At 40.6% G+C, this 23,986-nt stretch overlaps 1 protein-coding gene across 4 annotated transcripts in view; it reads right to left on the minus strand.

The window, feature by feature from the left end:
* Positions 1 to 10,194: 10,194 nt before the first annotated feature.
* SYT1 (synaptotagmin 1) overlaps positions 10,195 to 23,986 on the minus strand; it is a 360,537-nt gene continuing 346,745 nt past the window's right edge. For all 4 annotated transcript variants that reach the window (XM_042793239.1, XM_042793237.1, XM_042793238.1 and 1 more), the window contains 2 exons: positions 18,113 to 18,246; positions 10,195 to 13,308 (listed from right to left, as the gene is read on the minus strand). In XM_042793239.1, coding sequence (XP_042649173.1) covers positions 13,102 to 13,308; positions 18,113 to 18,246 — 341 coding nt within the window. In that variant the 3' untranslated portion in view covers positions 10,195 to 13,101. The remainder of the gene's footprint in view (positions 13,309 to 18,112; positions 18,247 to 23,986) is intronic.

Consider the following 23,986-nt stretch of genomic DNA (forward strand, 5'->3'; position numbering starts at 1 on the left):
AGCCAAATCCCCACCCTCATTATAAAGCCATCTTGATTCTGCAGCATACAGAAGTACCAGCATTTTAAAAAGAAAGTCTATTCCAAATCTCCTTCCTTGAAAAATCATTTCAGTTCTGTGCAGCCAGTAGGTTGCCCTGTCAGAAATCCAGTCCTCTTCCATTGTATGGAAGACAGATTTTAAAAAGTATTTGTAAATTATAATTTAAGTATTCTTCTTATTTAATACCTTTAAAAGCATTCGTAACTGTAGCCTCTGGACACTCAAAACCGTGCCAGTTCAGCTCCAGTATTAACCCTAGAAATAGAGAATTTCCTGAGAGATGGAATGTATTCATTTATATCAGAATATCCAACAGGGTACTGAAGAGATTGAAAAATCTTCCTCCTTTATGAAAAATGAGTATGTGGTTAGGCAGTTTCCATGGCTGCGTATGTAGATATACAGGAAATACATTTCCCTTCAGTTTCTTGCATGCTGTATTTTGCACTTGTTTTTTCTATATTTACAACTAGGTAGGAGGAAGAAATACAGCAAGGTTTTGATTTGAGTGCCTTTCAAGTTGAAAAAGAATGAGAAATGGTCTTAGTCCTCACTAATTGTTGTCAGCTCATTCTGAAGACCCACATCTTTTACATGCCTGCCAGGTTCAGAAACTCTGCAGAGTTAGCACACCTGGGTCACTCTCTGCTTTCTTCATCTTCCACAAAGTGGAGCTACAGCTGCACTAAGAGAAAGGGATGTGGGAAAAACGATTGAAGCATAAGGAAATAATATTCTGCACTGAAAAAAAGTTGAAGCTTGAAAACTGAAAGCGAAGGATAATTCATCAATCTAGCTTTGCAATGCTCTAAATCCAGAAATCATAGAGGCTTCTCATCTTAATCCATCTTGAGTGAGCAATGAAGCGTGCGTACTGCTTGCACATGGCATACCCTTTCTTTGCCTTGGCACAAATCTTACCGGGGGTGGTAAGATGTGTTTCTTGTGGGACACAGTGGTGGTTTCTCAAAACAGTGTTTTCATTTATGGGTAGAAACACGTGGTGGCATGTACCACAGTACTGAGTAGCAGTGACTAGCTTCTACTGTGACTCCCTGCAAGAATCTGCACAAGCAGCTTTGTGAAATCTCTAAAAACTCTTCAGTGATGCTTTATGGCTGAGTGAGAGTGTCCAGATATTATTGAGGTTTGAGCTGTATCAGGACCAAAACTCTAATCACTGCTGCAGCCTTGTGTGGCATATTGCTGACCTGAGGTCAAATAAGTGGCATTCAGTTTCTGCCTACAGAAGAGTAACAATGCTTACCAGCTCATTACTGAAATAATTGTTTAGATATGATGGGCAAGGTTTATACAGCACATTGAAAAAGAGTTATGTAAGTTCCTAATTTTGGAATTAATGCTATTGTTAATATATCTCTGTTACATACTACCTATAAAACTCTCTTTCTCAAATACTTAAGGACATAAAGATTTTTTGTTTCCTAGTTACATAGGTGGAAATATACGTAGCAGACACGTGAAATAAATTACATAAGATTCCCTGAGAAAAAGCCAGTCAAGAGTAAGACCTGTAGCATCACAATGTAGCATTCTGCCAGTCAGACCAGCAAGTACTTAATTAGCTCCTAAGCACACAAGAGGTTCAATTAACCAGGATGGTAAACATGACAAAAAAACAGCTGCAGCTGTGGTTGGGATCAGAGAAGGTTTGGGAAATGCAGCCCTGGACTGTAGAGCGGAAAAGACAATACAAGGTACATCCAAGTATGGGGTATATACAAAGGCTGTGTTTCACCCAATTTTTCTTGTCAAAATCAGTACAGACGATGGATCAGCCATGGCTGTGTATGAACTGATTCTCATTGATGTGCAGGTGAGAATCTTGTAGGGTGAGAGATGGTGGCTGATGGGATCATGGGACTGATGGGACTAATCATAGAATAGTTCAGGTTGGAAGGGACATCTAGTCCATCCCCCTGCAATGAACAGGGACATGTTCAACTAGATCAGGTTGTTCAGAGCCTTATCCAACCTGACCTTGAATGTTTCCAGGGATGTGGAATCTACCACCTCTTTGGTCAACCTGCTCCAGTGTTTCACCCCCCTCACTGTAAAAACTTTCTTCCTTATACCTAATCTGAATCTGCTGTCTTTCAGTTTAAAGTCATTACCCCTTGTCGTATCTCAACAGGCCTTACTTGTAAGTCTGTCCCCATTTTTCTTATAAGCCCCCTTTAAGTACTGAAAGGCCTCGGTAAGGTCTCCCTGGAGCCTTTTTTTTTCTCCAGTCTGAACAGCCCTAACTCTCTCATCTTTTCTTCATAGAAGAGGTGCTCCAGCCCCCCGATCATCTTCGTGGCCCTCTTCTGGACCCATTCAAGCAGGTCCATGTCCTTCTTATGTTGAGGGCCCCAGAGCTGGACACAGCACTGCAGGTGGGGTCTCATGAGAGGGAGTAGAAAGGGAGCATCACTTCCCTCGACCTGCTGGTCACACTTCTCTTGATGCAGCTCAGGATGCAGTTGGCTTTCTGGGCTGTGAGCACACATTGGCAGCTCATGCCCATCTTTTCATCCACCAGTACCCCCAAGTCCTCCTTGGCATGGCTGCTCTCAATCCCTTCGTCCTTCAGTATGTATTGATACTGTGGGTTGCTCTGACCCAGGTGCAGGACCTTGCACTTGGCCTTGTGGAACCTCATGAGATTCATGTGGGCCCACTTCTCAAGCTTGTCCAAGTTCCTCTGGATGGCATCCCGTCCCTCAGGATTGTTGACCGTACCACACAGCTTGGTGTCATTGACAAACTTGCTGAGGGTACACTCAGTCTGACTGTCCATGTCACTGATGAAGATATTAAACTGTGAGGGACACTGCTCATCACTGATCTCCATCTGAACATTGAGCCTCTGACCACTGCCCTCTGGATGCGACCATGCAACCAGTTCCTCATCCTCCCAACAATACATCCATCAAATCCATATCTCTCCAGTTTAGAGAGAAGAGTGCTGGATATCCCTGAAGTACAGATACTCTGGCTCCTTGCTGTTATGTTTGCCAGTAAACTTCTGACCCGACTCCTTTGTATGGCTTTTGGGCCAAGTAGAGAGGAAGGGGATGCCAAAGTGGCTGATGCAAACTCCAGTTCTGCCCAAGCTGAAGTCCTTAGCAGGATCTTCCTTGTTTCACTCCGCAGTTCTGGTGAAGGGGAAGACCTGACCTTATGTCTTTGCTATACAGGCTGTACTTTTTGAACATGGGAGAACTGCCTACAGGTATCCACACACTAAGCAAATAGCTCGCTGCTCCTTACTAAGCCCTTGGTTTCTGTTACTACACCGCGGGCTAATTCTGGACCGTATTCTCCAGACATGGGAGCCATGTGTTAGGAATCTGTTATTTTGTGGTATTATCCAGATGGGTAATTTCCAAAGTGCAGGGATTTTTTTTTTTTTCCCCCTGATGAGTACCCGGTGTCTGTGTTATCAGGCATGTGTTGAATCATGTTGATGCTAATAAGACCAAATCCACTCCATGGGTAACTGTTTTAGATAATTAACATGATCAGATGTTTTCATATGTTCTAAGTAGTTGTGATGAAAAGGATACAATTCTTGCAGGATTTTTGAAAATGATGTAGCTCTGCAAACCCATCTTACAGTAAGTGGCAGTTCTACAATGTGGGAAATATATTATTAATGAGATGCTCAGGAAATGGCATTAATCTTCTCTCTCTTTCTCTCCCTTTTTTCTTTTTTTTTTTTTTTTTTTTTTAAGACAGACTACAGCAATCTTTAAGGATATGAAAAGCCAGACAGCTTTTGACTAAGATGATTTGTCTGCTGACAATATGATTGTTTAGCAGATTGTGTCAGTGGTAATTTCAGATTTGCAGTGTTAAAAGCTAGGGATCTTGAAGCCCTTTGCTGTGGCTTTCGAATTTAAGTAGCTGGCATTTGCAGGATAATAATGCCCAGATGCTCAAATTATGGACCAGAAGTCTGTGCGCTACAAAGCTTAGAAAAAGTGAAAATGGCAACAATATGAGTGCAAATGTAGTAGTAAAGTGTGGTATATGACATGTAATACACTTGGCAGAGGAATGGTGTGTGTGGAGGACACCTACTCTTTATGAGGCGCTGAGGAATAGTGTGCCGGTGCATGCTTGTGTTTAGCAGCTGCTAGTTAGGGAACATGCTGTGTAGTTGTGTGGGGACATGAAATATTCTGTTGTGAAGGAGCTCCTCATCTATCCTTGAACATATCAAGAGTGTGAGAGGATTTATGGAGCTGTCACCCAGGAGATAACGAATGCACACACATACAAAAGAAAGTGAAGACACTATAAAACCGTTAGCCCGGGTAGCAGGAAAATGGAGTTCCCTGGTAGTTAATGCTTTTAACTTGCTTGTTCTTTCAATGCATTTTAAAATCTAGATTCCAGTGAAGTTTACTTTTATTTCACCTGTACTAACATTAAACAGAATGTTTGCTGTATACTCTATCGTGTAAATTTTCCTTTTGAAGATAACTGGGAAGTGGGTATGGGCTAGAGATGTGACTGCAAGTTTACTCCCCGTGAGATGCCTTAAAGAGAGAACGCAAGTCAAACCAGCCTCAGTTGGCTCAAGAGTAGAGACAGTGCTCTTAGCGTGTGATCAGAGAAGTATTTGTGCTGCCAACTTCAAACAAGGCTGGGAGGAGACTGGCTGAGGCTAATGTGCAGTTCATATTGATTGTTCAACTGCCTTGGTTATAGTGAAATGAACTTGTATTATGATGCTAGGCAGAGAGAACGTTCCCTCTCTCTTAGGGAAAGGGTTACAGCAGATTTGATGAAGGCACTTGAGATGATGAAAGTCGTGGTGGGAACTGATTTAGATTTTCTGGTGCAGGGAAAAAAAAAGCCTTCGGTGTCGCCCAGTCCATCACATGTCTTTTCCATCAAAAGTGCTACTACACTTCTTTGAAGTGCTGGTATGAGTCATCATTTCTAATAAGGTATAGAACAAGATAATGAAAAAAATATACTTTACATGGCACATGTAGAGAAAGGTATTATACTGTGGGAAGCGTTTAAACACTGTAGCATCTTTGTAATTCATAATCTGAAACAAGAATTAACTGGTTGCAAAGGCTTTTGCAACTCAATGTTTTTCCCTGAACCCACATTCCTAAGAGATTATTAGGCATCAGTTGTCGCGGAGTGGTTGAATAAACTTTAGAAAGGAAAGGAAAGTTGGTGGAGCAGAAGTGGAGCGAGGGAGGCATGAGTGATCAACAACAGAACAGCTTGTGCTCAGCTGGATTAAGTAACACAGTAAATACAACATAAACAGTAGCAAATATAGGATCAAAAGTTTAGTTAGAAGAGATCTTGTGGCTCTACTCACATAAAAGCGACATGGGGAAACATAAAAACAAGTAAGATCATGTGGGCTGGGGTAGTATGGCAAGAGACAAAGATTTGGTCCCCTGATCTGCAAATGATTTCTTTTTCTTCCTGCATTTTTTCCCAATTCATTCCTCTGTGTTATCTGTACTTTTAAAAAAAAATGTCAGCTGGAGAAGCTTGCTTGCTTTTCTTGCTTGCTGTTGTTGAATTACTAATTGCTGCAGATTTAATTACGGTCACGGTGCTCAAACCTTTCAGGCAGCTATTTGTTTGTGTTAAATCTGAGGAGTGAGAGCATTAACCAATTCTCCTCATGATGGCTGGAGTGGGAGATGTAATTCTTTCTGTGGGGAAAAAAAGGGATCTTTTTGGAAGCATGGAGCAAAGCAAAAATGATAACCCGAATCCTCAGGTTTTTATTCTGGAGACCTGGAAGGCTCAACCACAACAGTATGTAGCCTAGCTAGGACTCGTCTTTGCTCTGGTACAATCTGTAGCTAGATACTTTTTCTCTAGTATGGTAGAAGTCTGTAGCTATGATACATATTTATTAATTTGCCCCACATTTATTTTTCTGTTAATTTATATCATCTCTATAAATGTCTTCTGTTTCCCTTGAGATTGGCTCTTTTTTGAATTACTTTTCACAACTTCCTGCCATGGACTCGTTCAATTCATTTTTATATCCTCTGTTTGAGCTACAAAGACTTACCTGATTCAGCTGCTGTGGAGAGATTTTTACTCTATGCCAGATCATATGATCCTTAACAGGGTAGTGTTTTCCAGTTTTCCAATATGTATTTTTCAAGGCTTAGTTTGATCTTTGAAAAGCACATTGAGATATTTGCATAGAGTGCTGTGTCTCCGTGGCAGTAGTCACTGTAATGGAGGAAAGCCCCTCCTGAAGTCAGCAAGCATCCTGGCATCTGTACCCAGTGCTGCACTGTGGATGTGTGAGGTACATCTACAACTAAACATATTCCAAATAACGTGTACAAAGTCTAAATATGTATATGAGGATAGTAATTTGAACATCCCTTGTGTACTCCCGCTTCATCATAAGCTTTCATTATGTTCTTAGAGACTACTGAAGACAAATTTATTTTCCTGTCAGCAATTCCTGTATAAAACAGAGGTTCTGCTTTCATTTTCCTTAATGGCTTGAGCAGCTCACCTACATTCTCATTTGAGATAATCTTTATAGACATTTTTGTACTACTGTTCACAAAACTCTCCAGAGTATTTGGGTGATCAATAACATTTGAGTAGAAGTGCCTGTCTGGGTACTTGATTCTCAATATACGAAATTAGAGATGGCCTCATAATTTAGATCTGTTTCAGCTGAAACAATTTTACACCACAGGTAAATTTTGTCAACTAATTAATCTATTTTCTAGATCATGAATAAATATTCATGTGCAACAATGAACTCACCCTTAATCTTACATTGTGTTGAAATTTGACCATTTAATCTTCATTTAATCCATGAAAAGGACACCATCAGTCACTCTGATTACTTCATTTCCTTGACAGCCTTCCATCAGGGCTTTTGTGTATCATTCAGTGTCAAATCATGGTGTGTGGATGGAAAGGCATGCGTGAAACTCTTAAGAGGTTAGATGAAGCAAGGAGTTAAAGCCAATTATACAATTTAGCCACTTACTAACTTCGAAAATTTGGCTTAGAAATTCTTAACTGATTTAAACAATACAGGCAACCTTGTATTTGAAAGAAATAAAATGTGTGAAAGCTGTTTGAGCCTGTGAATGCTACAGAAACTATCTCCAAAAAAATTGCTTTAATAATATTGGCAGTTTCATGAAGAAAAAATTTTTATTCTTCTTCATGAAGAAGAAAATCTTGAGCAGGGTGCAAGTTACAGAGCCTTAGAGTCTGTCTTTCACCATAACAAGTAGATGATAATGTTTCTGACTAAGTGTGAAATAATTGACTTAAGTGTTGCATTCCAATTGCCAACCTGTCGGGCTTTCAGTCAGGATTTACAGCCAGAGATCCTCCTCCTTGTGATGAATGGTCCAAGGGAGAAGACAAATATAGCCTAAACCCAATCTGGAACTCTTCAATGACAGATCCACGTCAGGGTTTTGGAACAACCTCTTGGTGTCTGTGGGTGCTACTGCTTCTTAGGAAAGAGTCATGAGATCCTCTAGGCTAAGGTACACGCTTGTGAATGCAATAACTACGAGAGAACTGTCACTGGGCTCTGGGGAATGCATGCAAAATTGGGGAGGTTTGTACAGGACTGGGATAATCTTGATTAGTGAAGCAGAGAATATTTTGCCACTTTTGTGCATTGGTCTTTTGTTTTTGAGAAAAACTGATGTCAGCTCTGTGTGGTGTGTAACATCAGTGCATTGCCTACTGTGAGCTTGCCTTGTTGTAAGTAATAAGAGAGTGTCCAAAGATATGAAATGGTTGACTGAAATTAAATGTAAGCTGTCAAACTGATGAGACTGGCTCTGTCAGAAGATTAAACTCTTGGTTTGGTTTGGGGTTTTTTTGGTCTAAATGGATGTTCAAAGTCTCAGCATGTTATTGCACAGTGCATGCATAGAACAAAAAGACAATATTACTTGCCCTCTCCACCTTCACCCCAAAAGCCTGGAAGAGCTGTTTTCACTTCCCCAACCTATTTGGCCTCTTCATAAGCTCCATTAAGGAAATCTAGATCATTCTCTAGTTTGTAGAACTTTCTTTTTTATGTTGAATACAGCATAATCTTGAAATAAATCTCTTCATATGGCTCTTGTGTCTGAAAACATTTCTGCAGGTGTCAGTCACAAAGAACCACATAGTCTTCTCTGTACTAGTTTGTCACATACTTTTGTAACTGCTTTTTGGTGCAATATGAAAAGTATTCTCTATACTGAATATAAAAAGATTTAATTCATAGAAAGTAACTAAGACTGGGTAAAAGTTCTTGTGGTATTCATAGTAAAACCCTTTTCCATAATTTCTTTATTGCCTGGATGAACAGCAGTGTCTGAACTGACACCAAATATATGGGCTGGACGTGAATTTGGCAGGTGTATGTTCTGAAAAGCAGGTGACTCTGTGTGTAGGAAACTGAACTGGCAGCCTGGAGTGAAAAATGCTAATGCATAAATAAATAAGGGAATTGACTGTTAGAGTAATCAGAAAATATAACGCTCTAATTCTTGCTTTGCATAACTAACAGCCAATTAACTTTCATAGAGTCATGATGTGAAAAGTGATCGAGAGATGTAGATCCTTTGCTTTGGTAACAGTCTGTCAGTTGGGAAGAATGTTTTTCTTGACAGTTGATTAGGGGTTAAATGAGCTGAATAAAATCGGTAATTTTTGCTGCTTTTTCCACTTAGTGTAACAGCTATTATATGAAGCATTTTTCCTTACATTAGTTGTAATGACTGGCGTTAACTCATTAGCCCTGTTGGAAGAATTGTTTTTGATTGACAAAGCTGTCATTTTGGTATTCTTGAGATCTGCAAAAATGGCTGGTGCATATAGAACCTGAATCAGAGTATATTTTTATTTACTAACTATGATAGATTTGGTCCTGGTCCTAAGCAAACTGCTCTTCTTAGGGACGTATATACTTGGTCTGATTGTGCAACAGCTTAGATGGCGAAGAAGGGAGCAGCGGCAGCTCATAGCTCCATAATGGGGTGTCTGAGGAGCAGCGTTGCTTTGCAGGAGCTCACGCTCCTGCAGACCAAGCAGGCTTCACCTTGCAGCAGATCTGTAGAGCCACACAGACTCCAGTCGTACACAGTTTTGGAAGAGTAACTGCTCCCCAAATCACCAGGCCCACTGGGAGATGTTGGCCTGCTCTCGCTCGCTGAGAGTGGCATCAGTCCATTTGGTGCTTATTGATACTAAACGATGAAAAGAAAAATAGCTGGGAGAAAAGAGGGCACTTTCTGAACAGTGGGAATAGGGACAAGGATCAACCCTGAAAATGTTTACAATGAACTCTAATCTGTAGAAAGGCCTAGAGTAACAACAGCTGTGGTTAAACCGATGTATATCAGTAAGTACCACAGTGTGGCTCCTGAAAGGAATGGGCAAATTTCTCTTGAGGCTGGGGAACAAGCAAAGGCATGAGGGGTGGGGGGGATTGCTGTTAAAAAATGGTTATATAAACCAAACATCGCTACAGGTTTGGGGTTTTTTTGTTGTTTTGGGGGAGTTTTGAGCTGTTTCTCTTCACAGGCTCAGGAACTTAAATTGTTTCATATCATAATGTTTTTCAGTAATTTTTCATTTGTGGATTCACTTCTTCCCACACCTCCCTCCCCCCCTATCCGGCTTAAGCTCTTATTTAATGATCGATAGTCTTCAAGAGGTTTGATTTTATGGCCAACTTAGAAGTAGCTCTTGAATGCAGGTCAAAATATACCATCTCTCTCCAAATGAAAACTTCAACCATGTCTCTAACACAATTGGCTTGATGAGTACTGATGTGTAGGTAACTGCGTGGGGTTTTTGTCGTGGTACAGAAACTAGTCTGTGTTTTGATGGGGAAAGATGTTTTTGGAGGTGAATGATCAGGCTCTTGGGAAAACAAGGTAATAGTTCTTCATCTGCAACAGAGGTGGAGAATTCATGTATTGGAGCACTGCTGGTTGTGACTGTCTTAGAGCACAGCACACTGATGAAAGCAGCTTTTCACAGCCCCTTGAAAAGTGCTGTGCTATTATACTTGCAATACTTCAAAGTTTATGATTGCGCTAAAGTCCTAGAGTGAACTGTCTTCTGAAAATTTTAGATCAAAAGAGAAATGCTAGAACATCAACAGGAAATAAAACATTTTTATTGAATATCTGTGTAATATGTATGTTATTTTAACGACAATTTGAAAACTCTACCGTGGGAATTCACTACACAAAGTGAAAGAAAATATAAACCACCTCATCAAAAATGAAGGTAAAATACGGCTAAAGTTGTCAGCTCGCGGGCCACGAGCAATATGGCAGGATAAAACACCCCAAACATTTCTACAAGATACAGAGAAAACCCACACAGAGAAACACTCAAGCAGGCAGTAAATATACACAAAGGCAACTAGGATCTTTCTACAGCATCAGATTCTAATACTTCACACAGCTTTGTCAGAAAGGTACATGTGGCTTCTTTGAGGATGAAAATGTCATCTTGGTCACACGGCAGGTTCAGTCTCTGAGAATCATCACACCTTACAAACCAGTTCTGTGGTGACGTTCAGTCTGGCAGTGTAGGAAGAGAACGCATTAAGAATACCTTAATACAATGAGTCAGTCTTGGCAGTTTGAACCTGCAGCTATCCTGAATGAACAACTGAAAGTTGGAGACCATGAAGCTCTTATGCTGGAAAGCTGACTGTCTACTTCTCTTTGGTGGGGTTTGGTCCTTAAGGTGAAGATTTTAAAGTATTCCAGCTTGATGCTTTTCATGTATGCGCCTGTTTCTATCAGAAAATGTCTCACTTGTGTTTTTTCCGTGTTTCGTGTAAAAAAGAAAGAAAATGGGTCTTGCTATTCGCACTTTTAGAGGTGGGGAGAGACCCAGACTTTTATTCTCCTCCCATTTCTTTGCTGCTGCTTTTACCCTCAGTGTACTAAGAACGCTGGTGCTTGGCCATCACCGCACCAACCTCTCAGACTGTCACAGCTCTCCCAGAAGCCGAGCCTTGAGGGAGGCCATGGAATTTAGTTTTCAGTACACAGTTCTCTGATTACATTAATCTTTGTTCTTTGTTTTCAATAATTTCTGTTAGCTACAATTGATAAGAACGTTAATGGTTAAGTGTCATGCCTCCCTCCAAAAGGTATAGCATTTCCACATTTCTGGGGTAGTCTGCATTGCTGAAAATAATGAACTCTTCAAAGCAATATATAAATATATTCACAGCTTGGAAAGATAAGCAAGGGGCCTCAAAGGACGGTACATGAGATAGAAGCGATGCCCTAAATGACATGATGAGATGGTACAAGCTGAGATGACATGCTGGCTAGCTATAAGATGACTATCTACAGTAAAGCGACGGGGGGCGAGGGCAAGGGAGGTTGGAAATGTAGAGTATTGCACAGGGCTTGACAAAATGCTGCGTGGTCAACCCATTCAATATAGCATCCTTGTCCCCTGCATAGCTCTCCAGTTCTATATTGGTCCGTAATAACTAGAACTGCTTGTGCTATGCGTTCCTTCGGCAGTGCAGTAGAAGGGAATGGCAGTATTATTACAATATCACTACGGAATAAATTGATTGCTATCCACTGAGAAAACTACATTTCTAAGCACACACGGCAGTCACAGTGATACACAGAGCAGTCTTTCAAGACTCTTATGGAATGACTAATAGCTTCATAATAGTGCCATTTACTACATAATAACATTGAAAACATTTAAAAACTCCTCCTGAAACGAGCATCTAGTATACAGAAGAGGTTGCTTCAGTTTTCTAGAACTTGTTCTTTGTTTTCACTTTTTTTTTAAAGGACAAATTAAAACTTAAGTATAAATAGTATATAAAAGGTCACTAGCTGTTCTCTTTTGGCTTACTTTGAAGTGCATTTAGAACTATGGCTAAATTTTGTCATCTTCTGATGGGATTACAATACTGTCTGTTTACCATGAAACTATTTTGTATAATAAACTCACACGGCTGTGTCTAAAAAATATTCTGCATTCCTTCTAATCTGAGTTAGTATAATAAAATATTTTGTTACAAAGTCTAATGTGCAAACTTATTATAATGTGAAATCATGGATGGAATTCACAGTATGCTAATTTTGTATAAAGGTGATAATGGAGAGCTACTCTTGTTTTCATGGCAGCATTTTGCTACCCCCCCTCCCATCCCCCCCTCCCTGCACAACCTCTGCAAGGATCTTTTACTTTGTATGATAGATGAAATTGTTGCCCCCTACGGAACTGCTTCCTCAACTTTCAATCTAAAGCCATTTCAGTCTGTTATGTGTTTGCTTTGGAATATATACAAAAAAATGATATCCTGGCTTCTGGCTACATCTCCTTGAGGTCAGCCATGGAGCTGCTCAGATCATGCTAAGTTGCCTGTGAAAGACGTCTACCCAATTGGATTTGTCCCTCCAAGATTCACTGTGGATGCGTAGCGTTTTATTAGGATGGTCCAGTTGAAAGCTCAGATTTAAGTTGTCCTTTAAGATGTCAGTGTAACACTACTAGTGCCTTACAAGTTGGAATTTTTTTTTCTGGAATGCAGACGATACAATAGTTACCCTATAATATATTATCAGCTCTCCTATATCTCAGTCAATTTACATAATTTAAAATAGAACATCTTATTAAAAACATCTAGATATACACAGATTAGGAAACGCTTACAACATACAAATACACAAACTAGAAATAAATTCTCAGCATACTGGTGTATATATACAACTGTGTGATACAATAAATAATTTCTGTCATGCTCTATCTACACATCATATTGCTTAAAAGAAGAGTAGATCTGGGGGGGCAGTGGTGAAATGAAGCGCCTTTAGAGGGCTCTCTACATTTAAATTTGTGCAAATTAAAACAGGAATTTAAAAGTACAACTGATCTGTGTCAGAAACACATGGCTGGAAATGAAAGGACCCATATTACTGAGGTATTTACAGATACTGGCTAAAGAGCACTATGTGGGCAAATGCAGAAAGGCTTCTTCTTCTTTTCTTCTTCATAATTTAATTGAATTTACTTCTTGACTGCCAGCATGGCATCTACCTCCTCCTCGGGCTGTAAGGTGTGCCACTGTGCAATGGGCCGCCGGGGGTTGGCCAACATGTCTGACCAATGCCGCAGCTCCGCTCCGGTGCTGTTGTAGCCCACAAAGACTTTCCCGATGGCATCGTTCTTGCCAATCTTGTCATAGTCCAAAACAGTCACAACAATTTGCACTTTCTACAATGAGATAGAGAAAGACCAGTGAGCATGACAGTAAGGGGAAGGTGGGCAGGGACGAATCTTGGGACAGACAGTGACAATGGAGACTCCACGAAGGGGGTAAGTGTGTGACAGCCAGAGCGGGTTCCCCCAGTGAGAAGCAAATTCAGACCTTCATCTTTGCTTCTTGTAAGCCTTTCAAATAAAATTAAGTTCGCAATTTCCCTGTTAACTTGAAACTTTCCCTCTTGCATCAAAGAGCTTCATATGGGAATTAAGGTTGATTTTTTTTCTTTAACAGATTAACAACATATAGATTTTTGTTGTTGTTATTGAAGACTTGGAGTGCTAGACGTCTGTAGGGCTAAAATGGAGATCTTAAGGTAAGCTAATTCAAAAGTAGTGCAATTTAACACATCATTATTGTTTAAGTAAATAAGTTAGCAGCTAAAATTCAGAAATGGCTCTACTCCAAGTTAGCGTCTGCAATGTCGCAGTCTATTCTGTTAATTGATTTTCTGCTTCTAAACAACTCTTACCCATCCATCCAGCATGCTAATGAGTTATATTCAGATAAATTCAGAAGATAGCCCTTACGCTTACCATATACATACACACACACACATTCATCAAGGTGTGTGCACATGCACATGTGTAAGTATGTGTGTACACCGTGTATATTCTATGTATTTATAAAGGAGTCTAGAAAAGGGGCTGCATGGTCAGGGGAGTTGGGGAGAAGTATAAACCCCACTGTCCTGGGGCTCTGACACACCGGTGCTGTCTATGACTGAGCCAGTGTTGGAGTGCCACTTCTGCTGCAGGTTCGGTGACCTCTGCTGAACAGGGCTAACTATTCCCACAAAATCTGCATGAGCCCATCTGTCACAGCTCACAGACAATTTTCCATTCACATAAACCGGGGGCACACTGGGAGGTGATGTTCAAGCCAGGCTTTTGTGTATTTATTTGTGTGCACATGCACACATTCCTCTCCTTCAGGTCATTAATATTTGTTGAAAGAGCACAAACAGCTATTCCTTCAGTGGGGTGGTGTTCTTCCCCTACAGCACCCAAGACATTAACAGCCTTGGGTTGATTTTATTAAATTGTAAATGCTTCTCCTTAGGGAGCTTTATTTTTAAAGGTAAACATACAGTTCTTTTCCTGATTCCTTTCTATCCCTTGATAAATACACATACCTCTTTATTACAGTGCGAGTTTCCTGAATTGGAGGAAGAAATGCTCTGAAACATATTTCTTCCAGAAAAATCTTTTACTCTCAAGCATCAGGTTTTTACATTTAAGGCCTTAAACACATGTACAATCTGTATTTCTCACTAGAACGATTAATTTCAGTGCTTATAATAGGTTTATCTTTTAAAAGAAAGTAACTGACTCTTTTAAGCATATCTGCAAGACCAGGCTCATGAGGTCTATTTTATAGAGTCCATTCCCTTACAAGATTGTACAATTCACTGAGCCAGAGGAAGAGATGATTCCAACAGGCACCAAAGTATTTATATAGTTGCTGATGACAAAAGTGTACATCAAACTCAAGACTCTCTCTCTCCCCAGAACACTCATGATAAAGGGCAATATCCTGACGTAAGTATTTCTAGATGTCAAAATGATGTTTCAGTGTTGCTATTTGCAATCACTTTTAAAGTGGATAGTACCTTCCCATATGAACATTTATGTTTTAGATGCATGGTACAATCACAGATATAAAAAGTAAGCATAAGACTATTTTATGGTACAAAAAAAAGTTGCCTGCTGTACCTAGAAAATTGGGGGCTAGTTATTATTTGATTTTTTGGTGTTAATCGTAAGACAACAATGAGCACTGTAAACAAAAGACCCTTTTCCTTGCTCTTTAAAGATATAAGAACAGCTAGCTCAGATGATTAACTCTGAAATTATTTTCACCTCATGGTCTCTGGCTTAAACCTACGGAGACATGTGAGCATCTCTTTGCCTTTGCTCAGTATATTAAAGGAAGAGCTGCACTGCAAAACCCAAGAGGTGCTAGTAGAAAGCACCACATCTGCTAATATAAAACTTGGATTAGCAGTTTCATCGGTGTGATTAAGCAGCCTTTGGACTGAAAGGGCCTGGAGATGTTGCTACCTATGGAGGCAGTCTGTCTTGCACATGGCAAACCACGTGCTCGATCTGTCTGTAGCAACAGGATTTGACTTCCCGGGGTGTTCTTCCATTACCCTTAAAGTCATCACTTACTTTCCCTTAAGAGCCAGAATCCATAGTCACTATTAAACTGTTGAAAATGTTAATGTTTGGCCCATTTTAAATTACATAGATGACGTAGTGCTATTGAGCTGCTTTCCCTCCATGAGCTCTTTTGTCTTCGCCCTCCAACAATCAGGAAACTTGTAGAATCATTATTTATTTGACTGTGAAAGTATGCTTAATGACTTTTACATGAATTATCCAGAAGTCACAGTGATTCTTACCATAATAAGGCTAAATAACATTTAAAATGTGTTTTTCTATTGATGAAATCACTTCAGTAACCATAATGAAATAACTTCTAAATATAGTCTTTTATAACTAACTCCAAAATACATTGGCATATGACCAAAGTCCATAATTACAGATTTTAAACTGTGGCTATATACTAAAGTAAATAGCTATAAAGTCATTCTAATAAACTTACCCCTCCCCCATAAAAAAAGCAAAAATTTAAACAGCTAAACCACAATACCTTTTAAAGAGCCTGTATCCACCTTATAAAAGTGATTTAGGATTAGAAGGCAAAATGGCCAAGCACCTACAGAATGCACCTAACCATGTCAAGGTTCAGATCTGATAACTTGGAGGTGCCCATTCCAGTTCCCCAGTCCTGTCCTTATTTGGAAATCAAAACATTTGTTGCCTAAATTGCCAGAGAGGCTCAATTTGATTCATCTTTTTCTGCCTCTGGGTCTTTGATGCTTGTTATGAGATCTTTCACAAGCACACGGACCAGCTTTCATTAAAATCAATGGGAATTACGCTCCACTGGATTTCCCACTTTTTGATTTCTAGAGTCCATAGACACCTGTCCATGCTGTAGGGCATGAAGAAACTCTAAATGGGCTAGTCATGCATCCAAGTCACTATTCCTCCTGCCTCACCTTGTCTAGTTTTATTATCTTTGTCTGTACTGAGTCAATAAAAATCAAGCATCCAGCCTTAGCTGAAATGTAGGCTTTGTCTCCTGGGCTTCTCTCCAGTACAGCTGCTATCAAACCCCAAGATACAAAGTCTCAAAACCCATGACATGCTCTCATCTAATCAAGAGTAAGCTCACAGTTTGGCCCAGGACATTGAAACCCATTTAAACTACGAGTAGCATGGCACCTAACTCATACCTAGACCTCTCATAAGCCACAAAAGGATGTATTCTCAGACTATTTTAATTATGGTAATTCAAACTGGGAGGCTCCTGAAAGTACACTTTCCACGCTCAGCTCCACCCAGAAAAGCTACTGACTTGTTTAACATCTCCACTGTCACAGGGCTACGTGGGCTGGTGGGAAGCCAGCATGCAGTTCTTTTCTCTTCTGAGGATATTTAAACCAATACATCTTCCCTGCCAATGAATGCTCTAACAAGCGAGCAAAATAATGAAATAGTTTAACACTGATGGTTAAGGCTTTAAAAAAATGGAGGCCTGTACCAACTGATTTTTCTGTGGTTTACATTACCTAGATCAGACCAGAGACCAAAGTCTTTCCCTTTCCAAGTGAACCACCCAACTAACAGGTGATCTTATGCTGTGTGGCCAAGCATATACTTATTATTTACGCAGAAATGAGTGTTATGCTCCCAACACAAGCCATAGGCACAGAGGATGAGTACTTGGTTACGACATTGAAGGTACAGGTTTAAATTCACTTAGGGAGGAGAGTGAATTGGATGCAGGTTTCACACATTCCTCCTGAGATGGTTAAGAAGAGCTTAACTCTTGTGAGAAAAGGCTAGTTAACATCAGAAGTTGTTAAATCTCACTCTCATGAGTGAGAAATGATTTACCTCCCAGTAGTCCAAAGGTAGGTAACTGAGTCCCTGAAAAAAATGACACAATGCCTTGTCCTGGTATTTCCCACTGCTAATGTAAGAGATTTCCAGCTCACTCTGCTGACTTCTGAGACCCCTAATTTTACACACTGAACTTTCCTGGAGTAGCATCCAGACAACTGCTGGAGCTTCCCTGAGGTGCCAAGAGAACAGATACTGCAGGACTGACCCCTAAGATTCTCAAATGTCTTTTTCCAAGGGATGTAGGAGTCACTGAAAAAGCTTTCATGTGTTGAATAACTGAAATATGTTGTGATCAAATTATGTGTTTTACTTAAGAGGGATGCTGCAGTTCTTTCAACAAACAGGACCAATAAATGCATAGGGAATACAAATTTAACTGACGTTGTCAATTTATTGTTTCAAGAAATTTGGGGAAAATTGCTATATATGCCTTTTCTTTTATCCCTATAGTTGGTTTTTGTTGTTTTTTTTTTTTTTTTTTTTTCTGGCACATTCCTTCATTATCTCCCTGTGGATTTTTTTTTTTTCAGAATCCATTTCTGTTAACAGAAAATGTCAGTTATCCATTTCTCACTGATGAATCAAAGCTTCATAAGTACTGTGCATTTTATCATTTCCCTCTTGAAGCAGTCACACTCATCTAATGTAGCACAGGGCTGGCATCTAGGTGCTAATGAAGGCATGCACACGTGATAATTAACAAGATTCCTGTTAAATATTTATAAGGGCTGAGAAATTGAATGCAGAGGGAAGACAAAACACCGTTTGACATTACCTGAATTTGCTCGAATGGTACTTCAAAGCTGAAAGACTCGTTGTAGTAGGGATTCAGAGTGTTCTTTTTAATCGTAGTCTTTTTCTTCTTCAGCCTCTTACCATTCTGCATCAGATGGATCTTCACATAGGGATCTAAGTAATCAAGAGAAGAAGCAAAGATCAGTGTGTTTCTACAGATTTTAATCCCACAAATGTAAGACTTGATGACAAAAGAGAAAAACCTTTAGCAACAAACAGCTTGTATTTAAACAAAATCCTAATTTCCACTATAGAAAAACTCCTGTACGATTGCAAAGTATTCGTGATGGAAAAAGGTACAAAACATTTACTGCATTATCTCCTTAACACTGTGAGGGAGGGGTGAATTCCCACCTAACTTCCTTCTGTAGCTCATTAGCCATCCTGAAAACGTTTTTACTTTAACACGATATATTTACTGCTAACATTTCTTGGCAACAGAGCCGCAGGGTGGTTTTCCCAAGAGCCGCGAGCGCTGCTGAATGCCCGCATGACGGGCACAGGGCTGGGGGGGGCGGCTGCTCTGCAATCGCCCCGCAACCCTTCACATTGCTCCGTGGGCGGAAGCTGCACCGCGGTTCTCCCTTCCCCTGTGTCCTGGGTTGAGTGAGTGGTGGAGTTTTTTGGTGGCAGGGGAGGGGGCTATCGGGGCGGCCCCTGTGAGAAGCTTCTCGAAGCTCCCCCAGCTCCACGTCAGCTCCACTTCTGTTTGGGAAATTGAGCCAGTCGGCTGCGCCTCTGTGATAACGTATTTAAGAAGGGACGTGGTGACGGGCAGTGGGACTTGTGAGGAGGAGTTGCTGCAGCTGCGTGAACACCAAGGTCAGTGGAGGAACGGAGGAAGAAAGGAGGGGGGAGGTGTGCCGGAGCAGAGACCCCCCTGTATCCTGTGGTGAGACGGCAGGGCGGCCCCCCCCTGCCACCCATGAAGATCTACGGTGGAGCAGACATTGATTTACAGCCTGTTGTTCCTGCTCAGCTGATCAAGGTTCTGTGCCCGAAGAAGGCCGGGGTCTCATGGGAAAAGGCAGCCCCGCTGCTGTAATTCAGTGCTGGGAGGATTGCAGCATGCGGGGCTGTCCCACGCCGGAGCAGCTCGGGAAGGGCTGCAGCTTTGGGAGAGAATCCAGTCAGAGGAAGTTAGTGACCCATGACGGAGCAGTGTGGGGAACGCTGCGGCCCATGGGAGGAATTCATGTCGGAGAAAGTTTGTGGAGGACTGTCTCCTGTGAGAGGGGGACCACGATGGAGCAGGAGGAACAAGTTCCGGACACTCCCCTCACCGAACATGAAGGAATTGGCAGCGCTGACTGCACCCCCCATTCCCTGCCCCTGCGCCACTGGGGGAGGAGGTAGAGATATCAGGAGCAGAGCTGAGCCCGGGAAGAAGGGAGGGGTGGGGGAAGGTGTTCTCAAGATGTGGCAATGCTTCTCACTGTCCTACTCTGTTATGTGTTGTTAGTGTCTGTAATAAATGTATGTTCTTTTTTTCTTCTCCTAACAAGTCTGCCTTTTGCTCGTGACCATAAAGGGGAATTTTCTCCCCATCCCAGTCCTATATCGAACCCCAAGCCTGGCTCTCTGTCCCTTCTCATTGCTGGAGGGGAAGGGAGAGAGAGCTGCTGCATTGTGGTTGGCTGCCAACCAGGCCTAAACCACGACACCCTGACCTCCCTGGCGGGCTGTGACTGACACAGTGGTGTCCGTGGGTCTAGTGTGCGGCCAGACTGCATGGCAGGAAGGAAGGGACTCTGCCCTGAAATACCAGTCCTCTGCCTTAGTGCTACATGCAGTCTGAGTAAGGTGCAGGCCATGGTATCGGTATAAATGATGACTGGTTCTGCTACTCTCTATTGAATTCCCATTGTTATGTTGTCTTAATCTGTTACAAGAGTCATGTTCCCATTTAGAGAATGAACTAGCATGGTGGTGTTAACAAGCCGTACCTTCACTGAGCTCAGTTATTTTTCTGTTTAGGCCTACCATGACGCACCATTTTAAGCATCTCAATCTCATCTTTTTCAACAACCAGTATGGTACTGTCACCAGAATTTGGGTAGGTACCTCTCTTAGCTTTAGGCAGCTGAACTGTGATATAGGTTGAGGCAAGTGTTCTCTCCAGTGAGCTGGTAGAAGCTATTCAAAGCACCAGCCAGCCACAAGTCACCTGTGGCATAAATTAAGAGAGTCTCAATGCAAACTATCAAAGGAAAGGGCTTCTCCTTTCCCTACTGAGAAAAGGATGGGGCTACAGAAGAATAATGACAAATGAACACTGAAATTAAATATTATCACTATGCTTTATGACTCTGCAATGAAATTCATGTTCCGAATGTCTGAGTAATTGCATTCTGCTACAGTCAAAATATGCCTTACTGTGGAAGACCTAGGAGTTCGGGACAGCTAAGTTACTGGAGAGACTTGATCACAGTCTACAGTACCTCTGAAGGGAGCATAATTTTGGTAGTGGACTCTTCAAGCCAGCAGACAAAGGTATAAGATCCAATGGCTGTGCAAATAAACTAGACAAAATCTAACTTAGAAAAAGGCGTGTACTTTAGTAGTAAGACTGAAACAGCTGGAATAGGTTCTCAGTGCGTGGTGAACTCTGTTACAGAGGGTTAAGATTCCTTCTCCCTCAAAAGACTCAAGTTCAAATAGAAATTAAATCTGGATAGGTTTATGCTTGAGGCTAGACAGGGGATTGCAAGGGTTCCTTTTGGCTGCACAATGTATGAATTAAGGAGTATCATGTGAAGAGCAGTAATGCTAGCAAAAAGCCAACAGAGGTCTATTTCTTTTTCATTACGGAGTTCAACATCACTGCATACAGGGGTTTGAAGGTGGAAAACAGGCAAATCTGGATTCCTTCAACATTAGTTGATACTTGAGAAAAGCTCACCTAGCTCATTACTTCTGCCCAGGCTCCATTGTGCTGAATGCATAATTGTTTTAACATGAAAATAATGTTTTAGGTATAGCTAATATATAGTAAGAAAGTTCAGTAGTCACGGAGACAGTGGTAGAGTGCTAAGATATGGAACTGAGGTAAGATGCTGTTAAAATATAATTTGAGTAACTAGAGTGAGCTGGGAGGCCAAACAGTACAGCAATACATTATTAAAGGGATTACAACTGAAGAATTCTGTTAAAATAAATGCAGTCAATCATTCACTGACCTGTGCTTGTACATGGACAATATACACAGAATTGATGATTATTCATATGCCCATAAGGAACTGTACAATAATGATTAATATAGAGATGCAGATATATTCCTATCTTGATAAATATTCCATATCCTGGAGAAAAATATTTTTAACCTAGAATCCAAGTGTATGTGAACGCTTAGGGTCTATGTGTACATTCACTTTAAATGACTCGCTCCTATTGACTTTCTGGATTTTCTATCTTCATGCTAGTATTAGAACAAAATCTGACCCCAGACAACTCATGGCCATAGGACAAGACCCAGAAGTTATGTTCCTGTGGCTTCTTTTTCATCTCCTGATCAGCTGCTTCTGTTTGTCTGTCTGGGGATTTGAGTTAGGCTCAGTCAAATGCCAGCTGTTTAGTAGGAAAGATCCAAGGGGTACTTGATTGCCACTGCAGTGCAGAACTGGCAGTGGCAGAGGGCCCAAATGGAGCACAGAAGGGGGCATAACATGTGATACAATATTCCCATTTCATCCAAGGGTAAAATGGTTGTGCTAATCCAAATCCAAATCAAATGTCACCTAACTGAAATAATGTCCCTTCTTTTCTATCTTCACAGGAAAGTATTAAATAAGTTTACTTATCACATAATCATTTCAAATCAGAACCGGGTGTCCAGCTCAAGTAAGTGGATGGGCCATTAAAGAGTTTAACTGAGTTTATCCTTGTTAGATTGTACATCCACTTCCTATTTCTTGAAGTATCCCAGTCTTACCAGTTCTCCCCTATCTTCATTCTTCTGTGTCTCATATATGAGCCCCTCCACCACTGCATTATCTTCAGTTACACTTTCCCATATCCCATGACATTATCCTTAACTCCCTCAACTCTCCAGTAATCTATTTGCTTGCAATCTACACAGACAGCCTGATACCTAAGTACAGACTTTCTTGTGACTTCATGAATAAATCTCTGAAAAAGACAGATTCTTTTTCACCAAATAACAGAAGCTGAACTGCTTGGAGTCAATTATTGGAAGAAGGGAGGATAATCAAAAGAAAGCAGAACCTCTGGGAAGTGCCAGTCTCCAGTGATTTTTCTGAGATAAGGTTTAGCACTAATGGAAACATCTCTTCTCTCTACTTGCAACATAACCTCAGTGCTGGCACCATTACTCATGCTGAGTAATACTTTAATATGTAAATAGTCTCACTGAATAAGTGAGACTAGTAAGGATGACAGAACTGATATTACAGCCCAGCAACGATAAATTGTCTGTTAAGTGCATAGACTGGGCATAAAGGGCAGAATTCTTTTGTCCAAGTAGAAGTGTCTACATCTGATGCCAGTGAAAATAAATAAGCATTTCTCTTTATGTACTCTGGATAGTTATCTCATTCTAGAGTAAATATCTGTCTTCGGTCAAATAAATTGCCCCCAATATATTTATTTCTCTCCACCGATACAAGACAGCCTATTCACTTTCATGTAAACAGTTACACTGAAGAAATTTCAAGTTAGAAGAAGTGAGTGTCACTCTGTTTTTTCCTTCAGTTTTATTCCTTTCAAGTAAACAGGGACTTAGATCCACATTACATCCAGAGGTATCTGTGGGTGGACCCTTCCCATCTTTCTGGAAGAAGGGATCTTGCATCCAGAGCACTATGGATGTCCCTCTGCCAAAGGGGACAGAATGCTTGTGTGTCCCTTGCTTAATAATTCATGTTAAGCAATGTGTGGGGTTAAATAAAAATCTACTATTTATTCCCTCATTAACAGTCTAGCCACAAATGCTAAAAAGATGTAAAATTCATAACTAACTGTGCATTGTAGATTTTACAACAACATCTCAAAGGAGGCTAGCTGAACAGCTTTCAAAGCCCTTGAGGACCAGCTGACACATTTTGTTTTCCTAAAGTTTGCAGTAAGATGCCAATACATTATTTAAAAGGTAACTGAAATGGTATGTAGTATCAGATAAAGACTTCTGGAGTAATTTGGACCATAAGACACATATATACAATTAGAACCCTCTTAAAATAATGAATAGTTCATCATCATTATGTTGTAGACAAGATGCACTTCATTATTAACGGTTTTACAAAAGCAAACTTTACAGCTGAAAAAAAAATGCTACAGCTCAAAAGAAGAAAATCACTGCTAATGACAATATCTGAGGAGAAGGTGGAACTTGAGAATGACTGCTTGTCAGTGGATTTTAAGACAAAAAATTTGTTACAGGCATCAGTAGTTAATGAAAAACCATTTTCCCCTTAGGTAAGAGAGAATTCAGCAGACAAATTTCCTATTGTATAGATCTTCAGTAGAAAAGTGTCAACAACATACCCAGCTTGGGATGATTTTACTCCAATGTTTTATTCTGAACGCAAACAGAAGGATCGTGACCATCTTTGCTAAGTGTTTTTAAGGCTTCTGTAATCTAATCAAAATATGAAAGGAAAACACCTAGAAAGTTGACAAATTTGAAAAATGCTACAGGGATAACACTGGAATTAATTGGGTGTGCAATTACAGTCCTGAGCCTGCATGCTGGGAGAACTTAACAGTTTAAAGAAAAAAAAAATCCCACACAGCTCTGTGTGGTGGGATGAGAGAAAACCCTCTACAAGCCTCGAGTAAGCTTAACATGATTAATAAGAAAAAAATTGAGCCAGAACAAACTAGTTACATATACAGC

Source organism: Tyto alba, unplaced genomic scaffold (assembly GCF_018691265.1).
Source record: "Tyto alba isolate M040663 unplaced genomic scaffold, T.alba_DEE_v4.0 Super-Scaffold_2, whole genome shotgun sequence".
Taxonomy (NCBI): domain Eukaryota; kingdom Metazoa; phylum Chordata; class Aves; order Strigiformes; family Tytonidae; genus Tyto; species Tyto alba.